Source organism: Bos taurus, chromosome 4 (genome assembly GCF_002263795.3).
Source record: "Bos taurus isolate L1 Dominette 01449 registration number 42190680 breed Hereford chromosome 4, ARS-UCD2.0, whole genome shotgun sequence".
Classification (NCBI taxonomy): domain Eukaryota; kingdom Metazoa; phylum Chordata; class Mammalia; order Artiodactyla; family Bovidae; genus Bos; species Bos taurus.
The window spans coordinates 61215988-61242869 of record NC_037331.1 but is presented as its reverse complement, the minus strand read 5'-3'; the positions used below and the strand labels follow the sequence as shown (position 1 = coordinate 61242869).

The following is a 26882-nucleotide window of genomic DNA, read 5'->3' as shown; positions in this document are numbered from 1 at the left end:
CTATTTTTTCCTTCTTGAGGTTTGCAGACGTTTCTTATTGAGATAACAGTCCCTTACATTTCAGTTACTGCAGGTAGTTTCTCCTAGGCTGGTATCTGTTAAAAGATGGGAGAAGCTCTCAATTTGTCAGAATTCTATTGATATTGGTTTGTCTCCAGAATAATGCTGTCTTAAACTCACTTTACCTTCGTTGAAGGTAACACTTCAAAGGTGTCCTCTTCTGTTGTAAATGTTTCCCCAGCTCCCTTTTTTGAAAACAAAGGCATAATTAGACTAAGGCTATCTCTAGTAACATTTTTAAGACAAAGGCCTGTGTACCACTATTAAATCTCCTCCTTTTACCAAAAGTGAGACCTTTAACATTTGAGAACTAGATTGATCCTTATTAAAATCCCAGAGAAGTCCTCTTTCCTGATGTACCATGGAGGTATTCCTTGATATACTGGAAACAAGATGAAGGTCATCTTAACTCTTTTCTCCTCTTACCTAGGAGAGAACATGATGTATTCCTAGTCATTCAGTTGTTAGAGAATAGAATGTAATTTTCTTTTACAGTTGAGTGGTTTTTCACCAGTTCAGTAATCTAGCAGATGATCTGCCCTTGGGAGCTCTTAAATTCTCTCAGTGAAGAGTAATCCAGGAAAAACATACAATCCTGAGTTTCAAAAAACAAATGTCTGCAATTTCCCTGACCTGAAGGCTTTCTGGAACACTTCCAACTGTCAAAAAGAAGAAGAGAAGTAACATCCTGTGATGTGGTCAAATAGGGAGTGAAACTTCTATAAAGACCACAATCTTATAATCTCTCCGAGCATTATTTGTTTACAAGAGGCTTGTATCTTAAAGAAGAAATTCCTTCACATTCACAGTCTTGGGAGAAAGGAGAAACTATCTACTCTGAGCAGGCAAATGATTCTGAGTTTCCAGTGGTTCTGATCTGAGTGAACTTTTCAGTAATAGTTAGAAGGCATCTGAGATTAATTCTCAACATCCTGTCTTTGGCCTTAGAAACCTAAGCTGTGTACTTCCGAATGTAAGCTGACATTCTGGTCCTGTAGTTCTTTATACTAGTCTTCTCAAAGTATACTGTGCTTCACAATCACTTGGAAGCCTTGCTCAGTCTGTCAAGTCCCCCTCCCCATATTTGAGGCAGAGCCCAAAGAATTTGGCATTTCTTTTAAGTTTCCAAGCTATTCAACTGCCAGTCTGGGTACTATACTTTGTGGACCACTCCTTGTGTTTCTGGCCTGCTGTGGACTGATTTCATCCTGTCTTTGTCAAAGAAAGTAAGAGGGTGAACTGTTTTTCCTGAGTTCTTCCAGAATATTTCTAATTGAATGAAATGGCACCATGTTACTTCCACTTTCATTCATATATGTATTTTCCCAATAGACTGATTAAAGTTATAGAAAAAATTTGAACACTTAAGCTCTACTTCATATTCTAATCTCAAACATAGATGCTTAGATTAACAATTTTCAAGAAAAATATTAATACAATGTTATATACATGGTAGCAAGTTTTATGATCTTATATTTGAAAATTTTTATATCATTTTTCATTTCAGCAAAAGTTTGCCAGCTATCTCCTAGGGAAAGGAGATAGTTGGTAACCTTCCTGTTTCTTTTGTGAAATGACAGTGCTAGATTTGTTTTTTCTTTCAGATTTTTTTTTTTGAAAAATTTTATTTTTTTTATTTGGCTTTGCCAGTTCTTAGTTGGAGCATGTGGGATCTATTTCCCCAGCCAGGGATTGAACCCAGGCCTTTTACATTAGGAGTGTGGAGTCTTAGCCACTGGACCTCCAGGGAAGTCCTTTTTATTTTTTTTTTCCCCCAGATTTTTAGTTGGCAGCCTTATGTTGGTCATTTTAAAACTTTTCTTGGTTTATGAAGTTCAGTAAATCACTATTTTAGATTATATGGGTACAAAAGTTTTGGAGGTGAGAAGAAGTGAAAGCAATGAATCCTATCCCTAAGATAACTTCTTATGACTCCTTGAAACATCTTTATAGAGTCCAGTTAGGAAACTCTGCTGTTAATGTTGGTCAGGTTTTGATAATTTTTTTGAAGTAGTCATACACAGAGCAGGTATTTGAATACTTGTCTTTTACCAGGTTTGGGGGCTACAAGGATGATGGACATATGAGTTCTCAAGATTGTCACAGTCATGTGAAGGATATAGCAAACAGTCATGATATAGTGAGAAAGATGTTGCTCTAGGGTGGTATAGAGGTGACTTTGGCAAGGTATATTTTAGTGAAATCATAGGAATAGAGGGCAGGATGATAGTGAGTTGGGAAGTGACTTTGTGAGTCAGTGAAGATGGAAATAGCTATGAAGGAAGGGATGAGAGGGAATACCTAGAGGTCCAGTGTAGGGGACAGAGACAATGGTTTGGTTTTTATTTCTAAAAAAGACCTGAAAATGTTTGTATCCTTTGGAGAATCAGTTCCTAAGAGATGAGAGATTGAAGATAACAGGGGAACTAGTCTAAATAGTTGTCAAGATGACTTTGAAATGGAAATTGGTCAAATCCCCACCATAGATTGAGAAATTAGTCTCAGGGAAAAAAGAAATCTATTCCACTAAACAGGAGAGAACATTCAAAAAAGCTTCAGAAAAATTGGGGATGCTCTTGAGAACCCTCCTACACTGTTGGTGGGGATGTGAATTGGTGCAGCTACTATGGAGAACACTATGGAGCTTCCTTTAAAACAGGTACCATATCATCCAGCAGTCCCATTCCTTAGCATATACCTGGAGAAAACTCAAATTCAACAGGACAGATGCACCCCAGTGTTCATGGCAGTACTGTGTACAATTATCAAGACGTGGAAGTAACTTAAATTCCACTGACAGATGGATAAAGAAGATTGTGTGTTTGTGTGTGTGCGCCCGCTCGTAATAGAATATTACTTTTCAGCAGCAGATATTACACTAAGTGAAGTAAGTCAGGAGAATGACAAATACCATATGATATCACTTAATATGTGAAATCTAAAAACATGATACAAATGAATTTTATTTATAAAACAGAAGCAGACTCATAGAAAACAAACTTATGGTTACCAAAGGGGAAAGGAGGGGGGATTAATTAGGAATTTGGGATTAACAGATACATACCACATTATATGTATGGATGTGAGACTTGGACTGTGAAGAAAGCTGAGCGCCAAAGAATTGATGCTTTTGAACTGTGGTGTTGGAGAAGACTCTTGAGAGTCCCTTGGACTGCAAGGAGATCCAACCAGTCCATCCTAAAGGAGATCAGTCCTGGGTGTTCATTGGAAGGACTGATGCTGAAGCTGAAACTCCAATACTTTGGCCTCCTCATGCGAAGAGTTGACCCTGATGCTGGGAGGGATTGGGGGCAGGAGGAGAAGGGGACAACAGAGGATGAGATGGCTGAATGGCATCACCGACTTGATGGACACGAATTTGAGTGAACTCCGGGAGTTGGTGATGGACAGAGAGGCCTGGCGTGCTGCGATCATGGGGTCACAAAGAGTTGGACACGACTGAGCGACTGAACTGAACTGAACCACATTATATAAAATAGATAAGCAACAAGGACCTACTATATAGCACAGGGAGCTATATTCAATATCTTGTAATAACTTAAAATGGAAAAAGAACTGAAAAAGAATGTATATATCCATTTGAATGTAAATAAAAAGGATTGTATATTTACATACTTTGCCATGCAACTGAAACATTGTAAGTCACCTGTACTTGAGTTTAAAAAATTTAAAAAATAAATAGCAACAACAAATTGGGGATGTTCTTGTTTTGCAGTGAAGATCAAGGACTTTGCTGAGCATGGTGGCAGAGATTGTAAGGTAGAGGTTGTGTGCATGTGTGCGTGCTCAGACACTTCAGTCATGTCCAGCTCTTTGTGACCCTGTGGACTATAGCCCACCAGGCTTCTCTGTTCATGGGATTCTCCAGGCAAGAAGACTGGAGTGGGTTGCCAATCCCTTCCTCCAGGGGATCTTCCTGACCCAGGGACTGAACCCACAATAGTCTCCTGCATTGCAGGCAGGTTCTTTATCTGCTGAGCCACCTGGGAAGCCCCAAGATAGAACTTGGGAAGAGTCATACTAGAAGAGACATGAGGTGAAGGAGCAAATAAAAAGATTATCAGATGACCTGGAAATTCCTGTCAAAGTTGAAGTTTATGAAATTTATGGAAAAGTATCTTAGCTGGAAAGGAAAAGAAAGGATTTGGAAGGGGTTTGCTAATAGAAAATGAAAGGGACATGGGAATTAAGATTTCAGTGTAAGGAGAGAGGGGAATGAGGTATATAGTGGTTCAGAGAGTAGAAGGCAGAATTAGTGTTTGGATCAAGTTTCTTCTTAGTTCGTTTTCAGTCTTGGTGAGAAGGAAGTAGTCTTTAAGCATAACTATTCTGTTGGTCATTGCCTCTCTAAGTATCTTATTGAACATAATGAAGTATGTATGATGATGCTTATCTTTTGAGTTATTAAATAATCTAGAATAGATTTTGTGTTTGAGCCAAGTGGAATATCGCAGACTGTTCAAGTTTCTACTAGTCAAGTCTGCAGAGCTTTGGCTGTAATGTTATCTCCTGAGCAAGTATAGGTGGAGGTAAGCTCTTGACAAAAATTTTAGCCCTCTCCTCAAATGTTAATATAGTTATAATACTTTATCTTAAAAAATGACTCAAACATTGTTAGAATAGTGTAGTGTGTTTAATAGTCTTTCAGAAATGGAAGAAGTGAAGCTGTATGAACAGTGAAAGTTTGACTTTTTCTCAGATTGAAAAACTGTAAATATTAGAAAAAGTGTGAGTTTCTGGAATCCAGGAATCCAAAATAGCCCTTAATTATTATACATAAACAATATAATAGGCTTTAATTTTATTTTTCAGAGAAAAGCTCATTTCAAAGTGCCCTTGATTCATTCATTCCTTTGGTATTGAATTATGTGTTTAATCTTTGAGAACTCTTGAGTGATGCCATAAAATATGCTGATGTGACCTGCTTAAGTAAAGTGCATGGGAAAGTGGCCATTTGGAATAGATTTCTTAAGAAAAGTTTGAAATTCCTGGACTTGGACTAATTTGTTTACCATGGATCCCATGAGGATACTTGCAAAACCAGATGATAGGATACAGTTGAATCCTGTGAATGGCACTAGTTTACAGTTGTTTTCTGGATTTCTTCCATATGTTGCTGTCTTCTATGTATTTGACCATGTATGGATACACAGAATTTCATAGGCCAAAGAAGAAAAGAAGCTTCCGTATGAAAAGCAGATCTTCATTTATATTATCACTCCAATAAACAATTAAGTTGTTGAACTAATTTTTTTTTAAACAAAGAAGCAAAAATCTTAAAATTTAAGCTGTTGTGGTGTGTGATTAGTATACAGCCTAGTACTAGAGGTAGAAATGTTCTTTGTTTGGTAATGAGAGAACCAGAAATGGTTTGGAGTAAAATCAGGAGATGATTCATGTAGAACAGTTAGATTTTTACATCAGTTCTAATACATGATACTGTGTCATTTAAAATAATTTTTGAGAATTTTTAGGTGAAGGGATGGTTACTTTGGATATTTCTGCTTCAGTGACAGTTACCATAAATGGATAACTTATTTTTATGAAGGAGATGGAGGCAAATGAGATATATATTGAGATCTGTTAGATTTGAATAGATTGTTCTTTTTTGACATATGACATTTGACATATTCTTAATTGACATATAACCAGATTGTCCTTTTTAACTATAGACAACTACTAGATATATAGAATGTGAATTTCTAAGCCACAGGAAGTAATATCACTCAATTTTTTTTAGTTTTGATAATTTACACTGATGAATCTGATTATTTCCACAGTTATTTTGCCTCCCTCATATTATTAGAGTAACTCAATATCAGACAGACTGTATTACCTTAGCCGTGTGGTATGAAACAGTATTCTCCCAAGGAGTGTGCAACCATCGTTGATATTGAAGGTGACCAGAAAATATTAGAACCTGTATCTATTGATGTTTAACTTTTTTAATTTACAGAGAAATTGACACTTCCTGCTGTTTAATGTTCAGATAACCAATTTTATATGTTCGGTAGATAAATAAATGTACTTACATTTGGGATATCTAAAATTTTCACTGACAGTTTACATTAGGGTCAAAGCAGTTCAAAAACCATTGGTCTAAAAGATAAGAACTTTGTCTCTTATTTGTCTAAAAGATTGGAAGCCTTTCTGTGAATATGCATGTCCAAATTTCAGTTTCAGCAAGTTTCTTTTTTGATAATGCTCTTTTAACAAAATAATTTCTGGTTGCTATCAATCTTCACTATCGAATTCAGTAGTCACTAAGCCACATGTGGATTGGGAGGATCCCCTGGAGAAGGAAATGGCAATCCACTCCAGTATTCTTGCTTGGAAAAACCCATGGACAGAGGGGCCTGGCAGGCTATAGTCCATGGGGTCACCAAAGAGTCAGACATGACTTAGTGACTAAACAACAACAACAACAACAACAACAACAACAAAGCCACGTGTAGCTGTTTCAGTTTAAGTTAAATAAAATTGAACATTCAGTTCCTCAGTTGCTCTAGTCAGATTTCAAGAACTTGTTGCTTGCATGGGCAAGCAGCTAGTATGTATTGGATAGTGTAGATATAGAACCATTTCCATCATCTCAGAAAGTTCTATTGAGCAATGCTGCTATACACTTTTTGCTCAGCAGTCTTAGTTTCAGCTCTTCAGTCTCTGCATCCATCAGCTAGCATCTGTAAGAAAATGTCAGAGGGTAATGGAAAGACATCATCAATTTTTTAACCTGTAAAGGTAAACCGAACTTTTCTTACCCAGAAATTAGTCGCTTTTCCTTTCCCAATTCTGTTAATCAACATGGATAGTTGAAATTGTTTTTCATGTGATTACATTTCCCTCTTAAAGTCTAGTAGTACTTAATTGGTACCATCCTATGGCATGTAACATTCAAAGATTAATTCGTGCCTCTTAAGTTAGCCTGTCAGCATACTTGGAACCTCTTAGTCTTACTAAACACTATATATAAATTAAATGAAAGCCTATCTTTTTCTGGGAGAATGATTCTCCTTTTCTGTTTGAATGAATGTTTGCTTTAAGCAGCATATGTCCAATATGAATGATTTTTACATTCTAAAATGGAATTTGGGGTTACAGAATATCTTAGATTGTAGGAAGAACTGCTGTTACTGTTTAAGTCCAATTCCCTTTCTTAAATAGAACATTTTTTACAAACTCTAAAGAGAACTGAAGATTTTAATCAGAGTTAGTAGGGTTTTACCCTACCAGAATGCATTTTTTCCCAATGCCTGGGTTTTGCTGATTGCTTTGACCTGAATGGACAATGACACATTTGAGAAGAAAGTTGGCTCTTAGTCATGATGTAAGCACAAGTGTAAATAATTATAGCCATGCTGAGAAAGATTTGGGAATGGTAATAAGTTCACTTGAGTAATTGGTTGGGACCAAAGTAGATGGAGATAATCCAGAAAACATTTACTGCAAATGGTAGATTAAATGTACTTTCTGATAAATCATATTTGATCTCTGTGAATTACTTGATCATTGAAGCACATTGTTTATTTGTATTATTAGATGTGCATTTATGTTGTTTAAGTTTTATATGGCTTTAGTAATTAATAATATTTTATCAGTTCCTATTTTCCTTCTCTATACCAACTGTGAGCCGTAAACCCATTATTTATATATATACTTTTCTTTTAAGTAACCTGGACTCTCAACATCTATAGTAATTGATTCTAAAGAAAGTGGCTGGGTGGGTAGATTTACTTTATAAAAAGCTTCCTATTTAGTTTTGATTAACACTCGTCTCCCTACATCTTACCTTGTAGGAAACCACAGATATAATGTATGTTATTAATATCTGTACACAATGACTCTTACAGGTGGAACAATCCAAAGTTTTAATCAAAGAAGGTGGTGTTCAGTTGCTGCTCACAATAGTCGATACCCCAGGATTCGGAGATGCAGTGGATAATAGTAATTGGTAAGAAGGGTTTGTCCCTGCTGCTTTCCATTGCATTTGGGAGTAGGGCTGGTTAGATTTTTTTAACATTTTAAATCTTCTCACCTGTGGTTACTGAAATTTAAGTAATATGGTTTGGGTTCATATATCAACTTTGCCACTTACTTGTCATTATTGCTTAACTTCTTTGAACTGATTTCCTTTTCTATAAAATGATGATAACACTTTTCATAGAATTATTTTGAAGATAGACTCTAAAACATAGATAAAAGAATTCTCATTATTATAAGAAACTTTTCATTCTCTGCTATTAATTTTATCTGTTTTCTGTCACACCCTAATTTAAATATGATTTTAGACCTTCAGTTTTTCCGTAAGTTGTAAGTGAAGAAAATATCCATGACTTTCTATTTGGAAATAAGATATTAGGAGCTTATAAAAATATTTTAATTTTTCCTTGAGTTCTGCATTATTTTTGAAGTAAATTTCTTCAACTTTTGAAATACCTAAATAAATTCATCATGAGGCTTCTGTGTTGTTTAATCTTTTCATTTGAAATCTAAAACTCTTTGGATGTAATTTTTCATGTTGTAAAGTGTGTTTTTCGTTATTTAATCACTTAGTTATGTCTGACTCTTTAGTGACCCTATGGACAGTCTGCCAGGCTGCTCTGTCCATAGAATTTCCCAGGCAAGAATACTGGAAAGGGTTGCCATTTTCTTCTCCAGAAGGTCTCCCTGACCCAGGGATCTTGGTGGATTCTTAACCACTGAGCCATCTGGGAAGCACCGTGCATAAGTGGAATCTCAACTTAATTATTTTATTTATTTGCATTCTACAGCTGGCAGCCTGTTATCGACTACATTGATAGTAAGTTCGAGGACTACCTAAATGCAGAATCTAGAGTGAACAGACGTCAGATGCCTGATAACAGAGTGCAATGTTGTTTATACTTCATTGCTCCTTCAGGACATGGGTAAGTGCCTGAATACTTCTGATAACCTTTTTGTTGTTTCATTATTACTCATCTTTGGGTGCATGTGTTAGTAATCCTCATCTCTGTGGAGTATGTTTATACAACTTGTGAAGTTCCAAATTCCATATAAAAATGATTTATAAAAAATTAAGTCCTAGCCACGCTAAAAATGATTTTACTTCTTAGTTTCTCATGTGTAAGACTGTGCTTCATGGAGAGGAATATTGTTTTCATCATGGTTTGGTGTCTCAGTGTGGCTAATTTAGCTTTCCTGTTGACCAGTCTGCCACAGATTGAACAATCAAATAAGGAGAAACAACCATAACGATTAGCTTAGACATATTCTAAGAAACTGCAAAGATATTATTTATTATACATCTGGTAGAGAACATTGCAAAAAACTTAAATACCAACTTTTTAATGTGCTGTTTCTTTCTTCACTAAATCTGTTTTACTAATCTATTTCACCTTAGCTGTCACAGTCAAATTATTTAAGTATCCTATCATCAGTACTAACCTTCTACTTATTAGCAGTTAAAATTAAGATCTGAGTATTTAGACTTGTATCTGATTGGATTGTTTGTTTGTATGGCCAGCCTGTACTCCTGGTTTTGGTCGTTTGTGTTTCTTTGTCATTTTGAGGAGATGAGCGTGTCATCGTCAACTGCAGATGTTTATATTTACTCTTCTTTAAAGTGAAAGTGAAGTCGCTCAGTTGTGACTGACTCTTTGCGACCCCATGAACTGTAGCTTACCAGGCTCCTCCGTCCAGGGATTTTCCAGGCAAGAGTACTGGAATGGGCTGCCATTGCCTTCTCCAGGGGATCTTCCTGACCCAGGGATCGAACCTGAGTCTCCCACATTTCAGGCAGACGCTTTACCATCCAAGCCACCTGGGAAGCCCTCTCCTTTAGTCTTTGGTTAAATGACTCAGGATAACTCCGCCCCCTGATGATTGTAACTCCACCATCTCTCCACCAAAAGGGACTGGACTGTTTTATAGCATTAGACTAAATAGTGTTGTCATCTAACACCAAAATTACAGTGGTGTAAACCAGTTCCTTCAAGTGAAAGTCGCTCAGTCGTGTCCAACTCTTTCTGACCCCATGGACTATCGAGTCCATGGAATTTTCCAGGCCACAGTACTGGAGTGGGTACCTTTTCCCTTCTCCAGGGGATCTTCCCAACCCAGGAATCAAACCCAGGTCTCCTGCATTGCGGGCAGATTCTTTACCAGCTGAGCCACAACGGGAGCCCAGGAATACTGAAGAGGATAGCTTATCCCTTCTCTAGCAGATCGTCCTGACCCAGGAATTGAACCAGATTCTCTTGCATTGCAGGCAGATTCTTTACCAACTGAGCTATCAGGGAAGTCCACTTTCAAAAGTGTGCCTTTCTCTTTTGTTTTCTGCTTTTTTCTTTACCTTTTGCCTAGATAGGCTAGTGCCCATTATCACCATCTTGGTTGAGCAGAAAGCCTTAATTTTAAAGTTTACCATTTTTGTACTATCTGATTGTAGTGGTGCAACTGTTTCTTTTTCATTTCTAATATTCTTCTATAGTATTCTCAGAAAATTATATATTCAAAGCCCAAAATTGACTTATCTACTTAAAAGGCTAAAAAAAAAACACCTCAAAATACCATACTGTATCGTTTTTTTCTGAGAACTTGTTAGTTTCTTCTTGAATTTTCATGTGTGTGTGTATGTGTGTGTATGTATATATATATATATATATCATGGTAATATAACTTGTTAGGGCTTTTTCCTGAAAGCCAGCAAAGTAAAATCTTAACCTATAGTTAAGTCAATAGAAATTTGTCAGTTTATATCCACTTTTTATTATTTTAGATCTTTTGGACTGTCTCCAACATTTAGTAATTCTCATGAAATCACATTTCTCTTATCCCCTGAGGGAAAATATAGTCCTTAAAATTGCGTGGGAAATAAAATTTTTTTTAAAGAAAAAATTTTGATATTATGTGTAGTGGCTTGGGACCATTTCTTGTTTGTCACAAGGGATGAGAGTTCCAGATTTTAATTTCTTAGTATAACAATGTGCTTTTGAGTAGTTTGTCAGCTTAACTATTTTTAGAAATGGAACAAAGTTTTGCCCACTGATATATGCTGCTGCGGATTAAGTGACATAATATGACATTGAGTTTTCTGTAGAGAGTTCCAAATTCCATGCTCACTAAAGAGTGAAATTCCAGGCAGCATAGTAGAGGAATTACGACCGTTCTACCTGGGTAGTCCCTGGATTCCCTTTTTAGAGGTTCTGTTTTTGGAGTAATTATATATTGGTCCAGCAGTGTATTTTCTGTGTCCCTTACCCCACCAGGTGTCATCACTGAACAAAGGGTTACTTTGTGATTTCAGCTGTTGTTGCTTCATTTCCTTTGTTCAGTGGTTGGTAACTGACTTGGAACTTGAATTTTTAAATGGTGTTTTTACAAACCTTTGGAATTTTTATTGCCATTTTGAAAAAAGTGTTAGTTTTATATAGATTTTTTTTCCCTTAGAAATGTGTATACCTATGTATGTTTAATAAATATTTGTCATTTGCCCTCTATTCATTTTACTTATTTTGTTGTAGGCTTTGAGGTGTTAAATAGTTTTTTCTCTTTGTGTTTCATCGCTCAGTCGTGTCCGACTCTGCGACCCCATGGACTGTAGCTCCTTTGTCTCTGGGATTTCCCAGGCAAGAATATGAAGTGGGTTTCCATTTCCTTCTGTAAGGTATCTTCCCGACCCAGGGATCGAACCTGGGTCTCTGCATTGCAAGTGGATTGTTCAGTGTCTGAGTCACCAGAGAAGGGTTTATCTATTAGAAATTCTATAAAGGAGTTTCCTTTGTGTTAAAAAAAAAAAAAAAAACTTAAAAATTAGATTTCTTGGAAAATATGATCTGAAATAAAATTAAATGGATAGAGGAAAAATTTCAACCAGTATGTAATCTCTTGTGAAATAAGTGTTTTCTGTGGGCATTTTGTAAGGTTTTAAATTTTGTTTTCTAGTTTAAAAGGGCAGAGGGTTTTATCAGGGCTTTTATAAAGGTTATATCTAAAGTTTAATTTTGTAAAAACTGTTTTAATATTCTTCAGCCCTGTCATTTTATGTTTGAGAAGTTGACTTCCCTGATTTCCTTGTCATGGCTATTTTCAAGTATCTTCCTCTTGGAAAGTTGAAATAATAAATGTTCTATAAATGTTGTTTTACTTTAAGTGTAAAATCTTGTTAACTTAGATTACAATTTAATATTTTATATTCAGTTCAGTTCAGTTGCTCAGTCGTGTCCGACTCTTTGTGATCCCATGAATTGCAGCACACCAGGCCTCCCTGTCCATTACCAACTCCTGGAGTTTACTCAAACTCATGTCCATCGAGTTGGTAATGCCATCCAGCCATCTCATCCTCTGTCGGCCCCTTCTCCTCCTGTCCCCAATCCCTCCCAGCATCAGAGTCTTTTCCAATGAGTCAACTCTTCGCATGAGGTGGCCAAAGTATTGGAGTTTCAGCTTTAGCATCAGTCCTTCCAATGAACACCCGGGACTGATCTCCTTTAGAATGGACTGGTTGGATCTCCTTGCAAGATTCATTAAAATTATAGATTAACTGAATTCTTTTCTGTTACCAGTTTAATGAGGTGGTAGTGGTAGTAATTTAACTTTGTCCTGCATATAATCTGGAAGGTAAACTCTAAAAATTTACAAAGGTGAGATTTAAAAAATATATATATAGTGGAAAGAATTAAGTTTATTTTATGTGCTCCATATTTCTCTCTTTAAATTTATTTATTTTTTGGCTCTGCTGGGTCTTCAGTGCTGTGTGTGGGCTTTCTCTAGTTGTGGTAAGCAGGGGCTACTCTAGTTGAGGTGCTTGGCCTTCTTATTGCAGTGCCTTCTCTTGCAGAGCATGGGCTCTAGGGTGTGCAGGCTTCGGTAGTTGCTGCACATGGGCTAAGTAGTTGTGGCACAGGGGCTTAGTTGCTGTACAGCATGTGGAGTCTTCCCAAACCAAGGATCAAACCCGTGTCCCCTGCATTGGCAGGCAGATTCTTAACCACTGAAACACCAGGGCAGTCCCAAATCCGAGATCAATTGACTGAGCCATGGCTTTTATATTTAGTGTTGTTATGTAATGATTGATGAAAAACAGGCAAAAACTTAAATATTTTCCCAAAATCAAAAGGTTTTTCAGTTACCACTAGTGAGATAAGGGTGCTGTTTATAGATAAATACGGTCTTATTCCAGCCACACACTCTTTCTGTAGTGTTCTCTGAATGCTAATATCAAAATTTAAAGGATTTAAGATGAGAATTAGAATTGAAGCTGTCTCATTTCTCCATATCTGCCTTCCTGCCTTCTTACCCTGTCTTTCTGCAAGTCAGTGGGTCACTACCACAAAGAAGTATAGTATTATTCATCAGTAAAAAAGGAGTATCTCATTAGTCTCTGCTGCTGCTGCTGCTAAGTCACTTCACTCATGTCCGACTCTGCTCAGCCCCATAGATGGCAGCCCACCAGGCTCCCCCGTCCCTGGGATTCTCCAGGCAAGAACACTGGAGTGGGTTGCCATTGCCTTCTCCCATTAGTCTCTGGACACACCGCCAATACACCCACCAATATATATATTAAATTATAGTATGCTAAGAGAACTCAAACAAGGGCTTTCTGTTTATTTTAAAATATTAGTCCATAAAATTTATAATGAAATTAGACCTTTATTCCATTTTCCTCATGTTTTATCAAAGCTAAGGAATACTGTATTTCTATGCAAAATACTGCTGTTATCTTCATTTATTTTGTTAAATACTAATTTTTAGTCTAGTGTATTCTGCATGTGAGGAATAGGTGATTTTCATTTACAGTTATTCAAAGATGTAAGGAAAATTACAGCAGCTTAGTTTTTTAGTCACATATTTGAACACCTTCTCAAGTGTTGGCACTGTACTAGATATTACAGAAGAGATGAATGAGACAAAGGCTTTTGCTCTTAGGGATCTTCTAGTGAGAAGATGGGAAGAACAAATACACAAGTAGGTGGTTACTATATGACAGATTAAGTGTTGTGATCCTTGAGGCTTCTAGTTTTAGGTTGGAGAAGAATTCTCAGAGGAGCATAGTAAGCTAGGTCCTAAAGGACAAATAGGAATTAGGCAAGCCAGCTAGAACGGGGATGGGAAAGTATGGTGATTTCACGATATTGTGAGAAGTTCAAAAAGGCTGGCATATTGGAAGTCAAAAGTAGTAAAAATGCTAAGGGATGCTGAGAGATGAGGTCAGCTAAAGAGGTTATGTTTTCACAGGCTTCGTAGGCCACACTCACTTCAGGAATCTGGCTTTAATAAGGTTTTCAGTCTGGGAATGACTTGATCAGAATTGGATTTTAGAAACATCATACTGACTGCAGTGTGCATGGTTTTGAGGGAAACCAGACAGATTGTTGTCATTATCAAAGTTTGGTGGCCTGAACCAAAGTAATGGAAAGGAGATAAATATATAAATATTTTTATTTGTTCAGCAGGTTCTGGTGAATCTTTGGAATGGATAAATAGAGGAAGTTTATCCAGTCTGAGTCCTGGATTTCAGCTTTGAGTAACTGGGTAGATTGAAGTGTTACTTGCTGAGATAGAAAGTATAGAAGGGGAGGGGGTATTTGGGGGTTCAGATGAACTTATGATTTTGAGGTGCCAAAATGGAATGTCCGAGTAGTATTTCCATCAGGTGAACACAAGCCTGGAACATAAGAATGAGGTCTGGGCTAGGTATAAAGACTTGGGAGTTATTAAGCCATAAAGGATATTGAAGTTGTTGTAGTTAATGATAAGCTTATAGAATGTAGAGAAGAAAAGACCTAATAGAGAATTCTGAGGCATGTACCTTTTAAGGGACTAACTTACAAAGAGGATCCTGGAACTTACTTTAAGTAAACAGCTTGTGAGAGAGTAATGTCCGTGCTGCATAATGGGCAAATTAAAAATACCATTAAACACCACAGTGTTTCTGAGTTGGCTGCTGCTGACTAATTATATTAGCAGCCTGAAAGTATTTGGTGACCTTAAAAGTATGGCCAAGTGGAGGCAATAGTTAGAGTGTAATGAATAAAAGGGATGATGAAGAAGATGTTCTTTTGAGCCCCTTCACTGAGAAATGTACTGGGTAACAAGAAGTAAAAGAGGATTATAATTTTTCATTTAAAAACAAGACAGATTTCCCAAATTTGAGTGGTAAGTAGAGTCTCTTGTAGGAAAGCTTATTAGGAGCCTTTCTGGATTTTCTCATTCTACTTTTGGGCCCACATACTGTGACCAGGGTATTAAAACACAGGAGTCAAATCTTTCTTAGGCATTCCAGTGCTTCTTGAAATCCTGTTCTTCCTAACTGTTACTGGCCCAATATACATCTTTAGAGAGTGTTTCTGATGAGGAAATTAAGTAGTTCCAGTGTATGTAATTTTAGCATTGGAATGTGAAAAATCTGTTCTCCCAAATTGGTCAATCCAGTCATATTAAATATTGTATATTTCAGACTTAAACCATTGGATATTGAGTTTATGAAGCGTTTGCATGAAAAAGTGAATATCATTCCACTTATTGCCAAAGCAGACACACTCACACCAGAGGAATGCCAACAGTTTAAGAAACAGGTAAGTAAAATGAGTTTGGAAATTCTTAGGATTCTAATACTATTCATGTAATTTGCAGTTTTGCATATTTTCATTATAATGTGTTACAGTGTGTTCCTCCTGCTACTTTACTGTGTGTGTGTGGTTGTTTACACTATATTAAAAATAACTGTTGAAAATAGTCTCCTGCTTTAGTTTTCTCCTAGGAGCCCGTAAGTATTATCATGCCCTTCAGTGTGTGTGCTCAGTTGTTTAGTTGTATCCAACTCTTTGTGATCCCATGGACTGTAGCCCACCAGGCTCCTCGGTCCATGGAATTTTCCAGGCAAGAATACTGGAGTGGGTTGCCATTTCCTGCTTCAGGGGATCTTCTGACCCAGGGATCGAATCTCTGTCTCTTGTGCCTCCTCTTTTGGCAGGTGGATTCTCTGCCACTGAGCCACCTGGGAAACCATAATGCCCTTATCCTTTGTCAATTTAAATAAGGCTATTTTAGATGTTTCTGTATAGCTTCCACCACCACCCGTCCCCACAGGCAGTCTCCCACATTGCAGGCGGATTCTTTACTAGCTGAGCCACAAGGGAAGCTCCATTTTAGATTTTCTGTATAGCTTGTGCCACTGCCTCTCCCCACACCCTTTATAGAAGTATTACTTTCCTAGACTGAGTTTCTGGGGAGAGGATTACTTTTTAAAGGGTATAATTATTTTATTACCCTCCCCCCCCATTTTGTCTTGGTGCTTTCTCAATAAAACAGTCAAAATTCCTTTTATGACAGGTATGTTTGTTGCAGTGCCTTGCTAGCATTGTCATTATTTTTTTTTAAACTTTTTTGGATTAAGGTGATGCCTAATAATGTCTTTAACTTTCAGTTTTCCAGAAAAGCTGAACATTTTAAAGCAGGGGTTTAGTTTTCCCTCAGTGTTATGTTTTTGGTTTATTATATATTGTATCTTATGAAATGGTAGGATCAGTTTCTAGAACTACTTTCCTATTCTAGTAGCCTATTTTTAAATTTTAGGCCCGTGTTATGTCTTTTAAGAGCTTCCCTGGTAGCTCAGACAGTAAAGAATCTGCCTGCAGTGCAGGAAACCTGGGTTTGATCCCTGGGTCACGAAGATCTCCTTGACAAGGGAATGACTATCCACTCCAGTATTCTTGAGAATTCCATGGACAGAGGAGCCTGCAGGCTACAGTCCATGGGGTTGCAAAGACTTGGACACAACTGAGCATCTAGCACTATATGTCTTTTAAATTGAAGCTAAGTTGTATAATATTTTAAAATAGATTTTAGAGTTTATTATCTCTTACTGTCCTTCTAGTTTTTTGTAACAAAGTACTTTGGTTCTTCATCTTTTTCAGTATGAATTTTAGAATAACTTGAAAACTATTGGAAAAACAAAAACCTGTGGAAATTTGCTTTGAAATTGTGTTAAATCTGTATAAATTTTTAGAATGTTTTACTACATCATTTTTACTGTATCTGATATTTCTACCAGGAAATTTTTTATTTTACATTTATTAGCTCCATTTTTATTTTGTAATTTTCTGTTTCTAAGTTCAGATACTAATCATATAGTATTAGTAATATTTCTCTTTTATCTTAATTTGGAATTGTACTAAAAATGAAGAAATAAAAAAGGTGAATAAGCAGTGATCTCTACTTCCAAATTGGTCACTTGCAATGGTTGTCAATTTACTTTTTCTTTATTTATTCTTTAAAAAAAAGCAGGGGGGCAGGGACAGGTAGTGTTTAACCAGAGGTGTTTATCCGACTCATGTAGAGAACTTTTTCAAAATGAGTTATTGGACCACAGCTCTACTAGTTGGTTTTGTAGGTTAAGATACAGCTTTGTATTTGTTATCGTGAAGAAGCTCACTTGGGCTATTTTAATATACAACCTCTGACTAAAAGCCATTGCTCTTAGAGCTAGCTACTAGTCTTTGTTTTTTCTTCTAGGCATGTATCAGGTTGGCCAAAAAGTGTGTTCAGAAAGCTTACCAAAAAACCTAAATGAACTTTTTGGCCAACATTAGGTTGGCACATAATCTGACACCTCATCATTTATTCTTAGGTTTTTTTTTTCTAACTAGATACATAACCCAGTTATAAAAGATACGTGGTCTTGTTTATTTCCACGGCAATTCTGTCTGCTTTGGTAGCCGTGTAGCACATTTTGTTTCAGGTCCCTTTACTGCTGCTGGGGACCCTGGTAGTGAGTGTAACATTAAACCACCAGTACAGGCAGGGAGCTAGTTTTAGGTTTATTAGCCATCAGTTTGTTTGTTATAAGTTTGAATAGGGTAGGTAATTCAACACTATTTGGATGTCTGTATTCTTATTTGAATTTAGAGTGACTTTGGACAAAATAAATTAATTTGAGGTCACTTCTGATGTTACTAGTAAGTTGTCTTTCTTTTTTTCTGTATTCTCATTGATTATTATTATAAATTCATTAGCTTCTTAATTTCCAGGGCGTGTTTTCTCCCTGTGTGCTTGCCTGATCTTTTATCTGTTGCTCCTTGATGTGTGTGTATCCACACGTACATGCAAGGATATTTTCTGATAAGTACATATTTTTTCCCCTAGAGCCAGTGTTATACTTAATTTTATTTACCTTTGCTCAATTCTGCTAAAAACTTTAGGTGAGTTTAAGCTCTGTTGATTCAGCTGAATAAAATAGTTGGTAAGAATTTGTCTAAAGGTATCTCAGGCATTATAAATAAATGACCCAAAACCACTAGAGTAGAAATCAACTAGTGAAGCTGTTTCTGGACTCTTACTTCATTTTTAGAACTCTTTGGGTATTGTAACCTTATAAGTTTAACATTTCTGAAGCAATTGGATTTAGAGAATGGTACTTATATATAAACTTTATAGAAAAAAAACACCAGCATACTATTTTGGTTTTAAATTACATTTTGCATTGTTGAAAAACAGTAAAGGAACTGGAGCTAAAGACTCAGAAATTTAAGAAGAGTATAATAAAAATAAAGCTAATGTCTAAAATTATATGTGGTGCTCTTTTATTGACTTCCTCTTTCATCTTAGATAATGAAAGAAATCCAAGAACATAAAATTAAAATATATGAATTCCCAGAGACAGATGATGAAGAAGAAAATAAGCTTGTTAAAAAGATAAAGGTAGGTTCATTCCCATACATATACTAACATATTTTAGGGCCTTAGCAATACTATCTCGGAGAAGGCGATGGCACCCCACTCCAGTACTCTTGCCTAGAAAATCCTGTGGACAGAGGACCCTGGTGGGCTGCAGTCTGTGGGGTCGGACACGGCTGAGCGACTTCACTTTCACTTTTCACTTTCATGCATTGGAGAAGGAAATGGCAACCCACTCCAGGGTTCTTGCCTTGAGAATCCCAGGGACAGAGCAACCTGGTGGGCTGCCGTCTATGGGGTCACAAAGAGTCAGATACGACTGAAGCGACTTAGCAGCAGCAGCAGCAGCAATACTATCTATAATAGCTGCTGTAAAGACTAGAAATAGCAGTGTTTATAGCGACTTCCTGATGGTCCAGCGGTTAAGACTGTACTTCCACTTCAGGGGCCCCAACTTCAATCCTTGGTCAGGGAACTAAGAATCCCACATGCCATGTGGCATATACATATATAAATGTTTTTAAACAATTGATTTAACAAAATAAATGAGATTATTGACTGTTTAGTTCACCTTTATGATTAACTTTGTTGTTTGACTGTTATGTATAATAAAGTATTATATGGAATAGAGAGATAAGTAACAGTTCTTATTTTCAGATGGTTTTCAATTAACTGATTTCGTATTTTATAATTTTCCCCTTAGAAACAAACAGGTAATGGGAATGAAAGGGGAAGCATAATGAGAAGACAAAGGATTTGCTCTTAAGCACTATTATGCTTATTCTTTAAGAGCCAAACATATGTTTTATTTTGTTCTTTTATAAAAATCAATCAAAAATCTATTCTGACATAATTTTCTGTATTTTTAACTTATAGTGGTTTCCTAAGTACCCTGGATCTAAAAATGATATATTGATTAATAACATTGTCTGCTTCTAGAGCTATTAAGGTTGATTTATGATCAAGTAGGCAAACTAGCCACAAGTCTCATTATTTTCCTTCTAGCTGCCAATGTATTTTTTACCCTTTTAAAATTTTCCATTATGGAACACTTCTTTTTGGAATGATGCTTTAACAAATAATCTGATCAGTATATGCCTTAGTATTCTTAAATTTTAGTGAAAGTATAATTTTGTTTATTGTTTACATTGGTAACAATGCCATACAATGGCAATTTACTAATAGTAATTGAATGACCAATGAAAGTGAATGCAAAAACTGTTGGGGTAATAATGTTTTTTGCTTACCTGTTGAGTAATGTAACTTCTTTATTCTTGAATTTGTGAGGACTACAGAGATGTATTTGAATAAGAATACTTTGTTTTATAGGACCGTTTACCTCTTGCTGTGGTAGGTAGTAATACTATCATTGAAGTTAATGGAAAAAGGGTCAGAGGAAGGCAGTATCCTTGGGGTGTTGCAGAAGGTAAGGTTTTCTTCAGTGAATGGCTTTCTATAAGATCTCACAAATGTTATAAAAATTTGTATTTTGTAAGTAGTATAATATGCATACTGCATTGATATAGTCTAGATTTTCAAAGATCTGAATTCAGTTTCGTTGAGTCTCATCTCCTTATTAAATACATTCTTTCATTTCTCAGACCTTATGTCCTGTTGTGTCAGGCAAGTATGTGTTAAATCTTAACATTGTAGTACTTTAGAAGCCACTTGTCAGTATTCATCCTCCCACCTCTGCCTCACCATTAAGCCTATTCCTGTTTTCTTGTTTGAAAACACACTTACAATGCAGGGGTTCTTTACCTGGGGCCCAAAAATTGCTCCAAGGGATCTAATAAACCTTCTGAAATTGAAAACAGTTTTGGAGAAAAGGCCTGTCATTTTTATTTGAGTCTCAGTTGGGTCTAGAACCTTAAAGAATGAGAACAACTGTCAGAAGCCCAATTAAAACGTTTGCGTTTTGCTTTCTTCAGGGCAGAAGTCAACTTCTTGGCATCACATTTTTAGAGCAAGAAAGTTTGTTATTAAGAGATCCTCTATACTAATTTTTTAAAGGAGTTTTAAACAGCAATATAATCTTAGTTATAGAGTCAATTCTTGGAAGCCTTCTTGGCATTAGACAGTTTCGCAAACTTTGTGTTCATTATACTGGTTTATACTAATAATTAATCTTCAGTGTTATAGTAACTTGGAATGAAGTTTGAGTCATGATTATAATTTGTTGATATTACTTTAAAAACATACATAATTTTTAGGATATTTTCCAAGTTAATGTTCTTACGAGTGACTTTCCCAACTAGAGATACTGTGCTCACTCTCAGCTTTTTTCATCACCATGTAACCTTCAGTTTCTGAGCTGAGACTTTAAAACTAGTATAGACCTTAGAAAACTGCACAGAGGAAATTGCTTTGTATCTTTAGTTTTAGGTTATCCCCCTTTTAGTGATACATTAAAAAAAAAAAGGAACATTAAAGTTTCTTGGCTTTTAGGTTTTCATTTTGGTTAACTTGTGGTTTTTCTAAAGTGATTCCTCACCCACCCTTGACCCCCAACATTAAGTACTATTTTATAGTGTTAAAGTCTTAATGAAACATTGACCTAAGGTATTTAATATTTTGTATATTCTCTCATTGTTAACACCCAGTTTCCTTTGAAAAGAATGGGTTTAGTGAAAGTAATACATATGGTCTGATTTTTTTTTTTTTGTAGTTGAAAATGGTGAACATTGTGATTTTACAATTCTAAGAAATATGTTGATAAGGTAAGTGTAAACAGTGATGAAAATAACACAGATTTTACTTTCCCTAAATAAAATTAGTCTCAGATTTAGTTTTTTGTCTTCTATAAATTTAGCTAATTTAAATTGGTATCTTCATTCTAGCACTGAAGCAAGCACTGCCTAGAGACAAATTTGGATTATTTTGCCCAGGTTTTAAACTCTAGAGGAAAAATACAAAATAGGCTGTGTGGCTAGGGATATATAGGAAAGTGGGTCTTTCAATCATTGTAGTTTGTGTTGCGGTTTAATACTGAAAGAAATATGAAAGTAGAAAGGAACAGGCTTTTGCTCCTCTTTAATGTGAAAAGCTTGTGGAAACTGGAAGAGAAGGCTTAAGTTTTAGGTCAGAAGCTGGACTTCAAATATTTAAAAGATACACAGCTTAGTAGCTGGTGAGTGGAGCATTTTTGTTACTGAAACACTGTGAAAAACTGATCTTCCTCCCAGGAGGGAAAAACATTAGTCCTAAATTGTACCTTGTACGTCTGATGAAAGAGAAGGAAATCATGTGAAAACAGGACATTGAGTTAATTCTGGTTAGAGGAACCAGGACCTGAATTAGAAAATTAACAGCAGAGAGGAAATTCTGAAGAAAAAGTTGAAAAGACCCAGAGACGGAACAAAAAGAGGATCAAAATGAACCTCATTGTTTTCATGGAGAGATAAATTCCTTCTTTATGCTATTTCATACCCTTTTGCTCTTTTTTCCCTCTCTCATCATGCTTGCTTCTCCAGACCCTCAATACCTACTATTCTTTTCAGCCTCCAGTTTTAGATGTCCATCTTAAGTTGATGTCTCTTCATTTTCATACTACTCTCCACTTTCCCAGTGTACAAGAATTTCTTTAGCTATGTAGAAGTAACAGGAATATTGATGATAATTGGAAATCATGGAACAGCAACAAGATCATTCTTAAAAGTGAGGGGGACAATTTGAGTCCAACTGCTACCTCAAGAGGAAAAGGCGATGGTACCCCACTCTAGTACTCTTGCCTGGAAAATCCTATGGACGGAGGAGCCTGGTAGGCTGCAGTCCATGGGGTCGCGAAGAGTCGGACACGACTGAGCGACTTCCCTTTTACTTTTCACTTTTCATGCGTTGGAGAAGGAAATGGCAACCCACTTCAGTGTTCTTGCCTTGAGAATCCCAGGGACGTGTGAGCCTGGTGGGCTGCCGTCTCTGGGGTTGCACAGAGTCGGACACAACTGAACCGACTTAGCAGCAGCAGCTACCTCAAGAAATATAAAAGAGATGGGAGTGAATTTTGAAATTGAGATTGCCATGTAATTGATTTTTCTCAAAAGAACTCATGACTAGATGCTCTGATAGAAAGTAGATGATGGTGTTAATTCAGCTGCAGCGGTTGCCAGGCCTCACCGTGGGAGAAGAGCAAATGCACATGAAAGGATCTTCATCTTCCTTGGTTTTGAGAAAACAGTGCTTCAGGTTCTACTACGATCTCTTTGCTTTCTCTTCCATTTTGAAAATGTGACTTCAGAAGAACTAATAATCTCTGATGATTTTATATATGTAAAAAATGTTTCATAAATATTAATTGCCAGTGCATTCCCTTTGATTTTATTATTTTCCTCAATTTTAAATCTATGCTACTTTCCTAGTGCTTGAAGCAATGATAATCTTTAACTTTGTCTTACGTGTTTTTTATATATGCAGTCAGTAATTCCCTATGTACCTAAAATACTGTAGAAAGGAAGGCTAGTTACTAGCCAGACTTTGAACATTTGAAGGTATGCAGCCTCCTCTCTGATGAGTGGGACTCAGTAGTATACAAGCATTACAAGCAAATGGACCATTCCTACAGGAAAGCAACAAGACATCATACATGTGTGGAAATATTAAAAATTCTAAAATTATGTAATATTACATAATTTTTATATATGATATATATAAATAGATATATGCTATGATGATAACATTTACATTTATTAAAGAAATTCAGAGTAAGTATTAAGTAGTATATTTTCATGGAGCGGAACCAGATAGAGAAGGATTTATGAAAATAGTTACCTTAAGATGGATTAAGATAAATAGAGTCATCAGATGTTTAACTGTGGGATTGGGAGTTATCCTACTTAACATTTTTATCAAGTAGAATGAAGATATTGTCTTCAACTTCTTGAGGTAGATGGTTATGCAATTTTGCTTAATAAAAATTTCATTTATTTGTTAAATTTGTTTTAGCACACTTGTTTTTTCTTTCCTAAGGCATAAGTGTTCACTTAAACTTCTGCTAGATGTTTACTTTGCCTCTTAACATAATTTTTCATTTATAGTCTTTGAAACGTGTAAAACATCCTTGATAAATATACTTCGAAAATAAGTTTAGGAATATTTTACTTTATTGCTTTTCCTTCTAAGTTCAGAGGAGAGGTAAGGTATATGGTATGTAGCTCATGTCTTTATGATAAAGGTACCTAGTAGATATTTAATAAATACTTGAAGGAAATATCAATACCAATATTCCATATGTCTATGAGTTCCAATTAAGTGAAATCCTATAGGTTAAAGTCAGGAGTAGTGATTGCTTCTAAGAAAGACCCAAGTTCAAAGCTATGTCATTTTGCTAATTTAGAGAACTGACTGTTGCAGACAAAGCAAGGAAGACAATGGAAAAGAGGAAAACTTGATAAAAATAATTTCAGGATGTGGCAGTAGATAGTGCCAAAATCAAATAGAGAAGGAAAACAAAAGGAGAGAAGAGAATGGTATAGTATCAGCAATCAGGAAATGGAAAAGATAAATACATTCAAGAAACTGTGGAGAGAATACTGATTATTTTAAGTGTGGAAGAATGAGTTGATTTTTAAGAGTAAAATAAAATGTGTTTAATTAAGTGGAAATAGATACTTTTATAACCTGAAAAATACCAGAACCAAGTCATCATAAAAAAAGGTTATTTTAGTGAAAGGGAAAAATCTTTCATTATCTAAAGTGTTCAATGACATTAACAAAAATAGTTTAATAGCTAGTTAATAAGTCCACCTTATTTTATATATGTTGTATTTCAGCTACTAAGTACTTTATATCAGGTCCTTTAATGATTTTTTTAATGATGCATTGATGAGGTAATATATGATATTTAAAATTACAAAAAGATTGTTTTATTCTGGCATGGTTATTTGTTTTATTATTCTCTACTTAGAGAAATTGAAAACAGTTATGTGTCCTAGAAAATCAACAAGTTTATCACATCTCAGCTCCAAATAAGTTTTTTGCAGGGGCCATTATATGCTGTATGGCAAGAGTGCAAAAGGTGGTGGCACGTGTTTTGTAAAAGGGGATGTTTATAGTTGACGAGGTTATATGCTGTCACCTGTCACATATACTGGTACCATAGAAAAGACTGGCAGCCAAGGAGAAGGTTGTCTTGGGTTAGAGTGGCTTGACTTCGACTGCCAGGAGAGCTCCCAAAGCAGAATGGAAGAACTCTGAAGTAAGTTTGAGAGTCAGTGACAAATTCAGTCCCAATCATTGGATATGCTCGGAGTAAGAAACTGTCTGACTTGACAGAAGTAGAGAAGGATAGAGCTTTAGATAATTCCAGTGGCCATAGAAAGTGTATATTCATTAAGGGGCAGAGTATAAAGGACAATGAGACTTGTGGAAAACCCAGTCTTAGAAATAGGAGTAAACTATCAGAGAACTGCACAAAAATGTTCAGTAGAGGATGAATTATAGTAATTGGCCATCACAAAAGGGAAAAGTAATAGTAAATGTTTCTTGGCTGTCAGGCAGAATAAAAACAGAATAACACCTTTATGTTTGTCTCTCATAAGGGAGTTTTGGTAAAGTGATAGAGATGAAAGATAGGGGATTAGAAATGCAGGAATGGATGATGACAAAAAGGAAGATAGAATGATACAGAGTACTGCCACACCGTGTATATCCAAGAATATTGCATTGGTAAAGGATACAATAGAGCAGCTCACAGGAGTCTTTTAGCATCTTGAAACACTAGGGAATGGTAAAATTGTCTCATGTATAGGTATCTCCTATATATTGATTTTATGTATCATAGATAATGTCTGCTATGAGCAGACATTCATTAACCAAAATACCACATTTACCAGACAATTGGAATAAACAGAAATTTATTCAAAATTAAAATTTCCCAGTTTGAATCCAACTTGATATGTAATCTATGTGTTCCTATATATTAACCTGAATAAAAACTCAAATATTAGTAATATTAAGGAAATATTAAGGAAAGCAATTTCTTTTAGGTTTCTGAACTTCAGTAGGAACTAATCTACCTTTCCTTCTCTAGTAAAATAAAATATATACTGTAAAGGTAAATACTCTTCTCTAGCATTGTCATTGTTTAGTAAATGTTTTGAGAGAATTTATGGCTTCTAAACTTTAATTTGGAACTTAAATGTCCATTAATGTCAAGTTAGCTCATTGTATCTTGCTTCCCCTTACATGTAAGTGAAGACAGATAAATGCTGTCTTCCTTGAAAAGTTTCATCTGAATTTTTTGTTTGCTAAAATTTTGAATTTACACCAAAGCTTTTTTAATAGAAGCAAATTATTTATGTGTCTTTTATTTATGACAGAACACATATGCAGGACTTGAAAGATGTCACTAATAATGTACACTATGAGAACTACCGGAGCAGAAAACTGGCAGCTGTGACTTATAATGGAGTTGATAATAACAAGAATAAAGGGCAACTTACTAAGTAAGTATATATCAATTCCTGCCATGAATGGCATTATTTATTTAGTAAAAAATCATATTATTTCGTTGCCATCAAATTCCTCTTGGCTACTCAATAGAAAATTGGAATAGTGTTCTTTATGGGCTTCCCTAGTGGCTCAGATGATAAAGAATCTGCCTGCAATGCAGGAGTCCCAGGTTTGATCCCTGTGTTGGGAAGGTCCCCTGGAGAAGGGAATGGCTACCCACTCCAGTATTCTTGTCTGGAGAATTCCATAGAGGAGCCTGGTGAGCTACAGTCCGTGGGTCACAAGGAGTCGGATATAACCGAGTGACTAACACTTTTACTTTTTCATACATTATTTTTTTTTAGACATAATGCTATTGCACATCTAATAAAGTATAGTATAAACATAACTTACATGCCCTGGGAAGCCAAAAAACTTGTGTGATTCACTCTATTTCTGTATTTGTTTTGCTTTATTGAGATGGTTAAGTTGTGGTTACCTTTTTCCCATATGTTAATTTTATTTTTGTTTTCTATAGCCTTCTCCATCTGTATCAATAACTGAATTCATAGAAATGGCTGAAAATACAGGTTTCCAAAGGGTAATCCTCATAACTCCTTTGGTACATGACAAAGTTTTCATTGATCTAAAGATACATAAAGACAGTTTTCTGAAATCCCCTCCCCTTTTTTTTTAAATTACATCTTTTATTCATGTGT

At 35.8% G+C, this 26882-nt stretch overlaps 1 protein-coding gene across 2 annotated transcripts in view; it reads left to right on the top strand.

The window, feature by feature from the left end:
• SEPTIN7 (septin 7) overlaps window positions 1-26882 on the top strand; it is a 98556-nt gene that overhangs the window by 59860 nt on the left and 11814 nt on the right. For both annotated transcript variants that reach the window (NM_001001168.1, XM_059885430.1), the window contains 7 exon segments: window positions 7932-8032; window positions 8853-8987; window positions 15518-15635; window positions 18667-18759; window positions 20065-20161; window positions 21404-21455; window positions 26052-26177. In NM_001001168.1, the coding sequence (NP_001001168.1) occupies window positions 7932-8032; window positions 8853-8987; window positions 15518-15635; window positions 18667-18759; window positions 20065-20161; window positions 21404-21455; window positions 26052-26177 (722 nt within the window).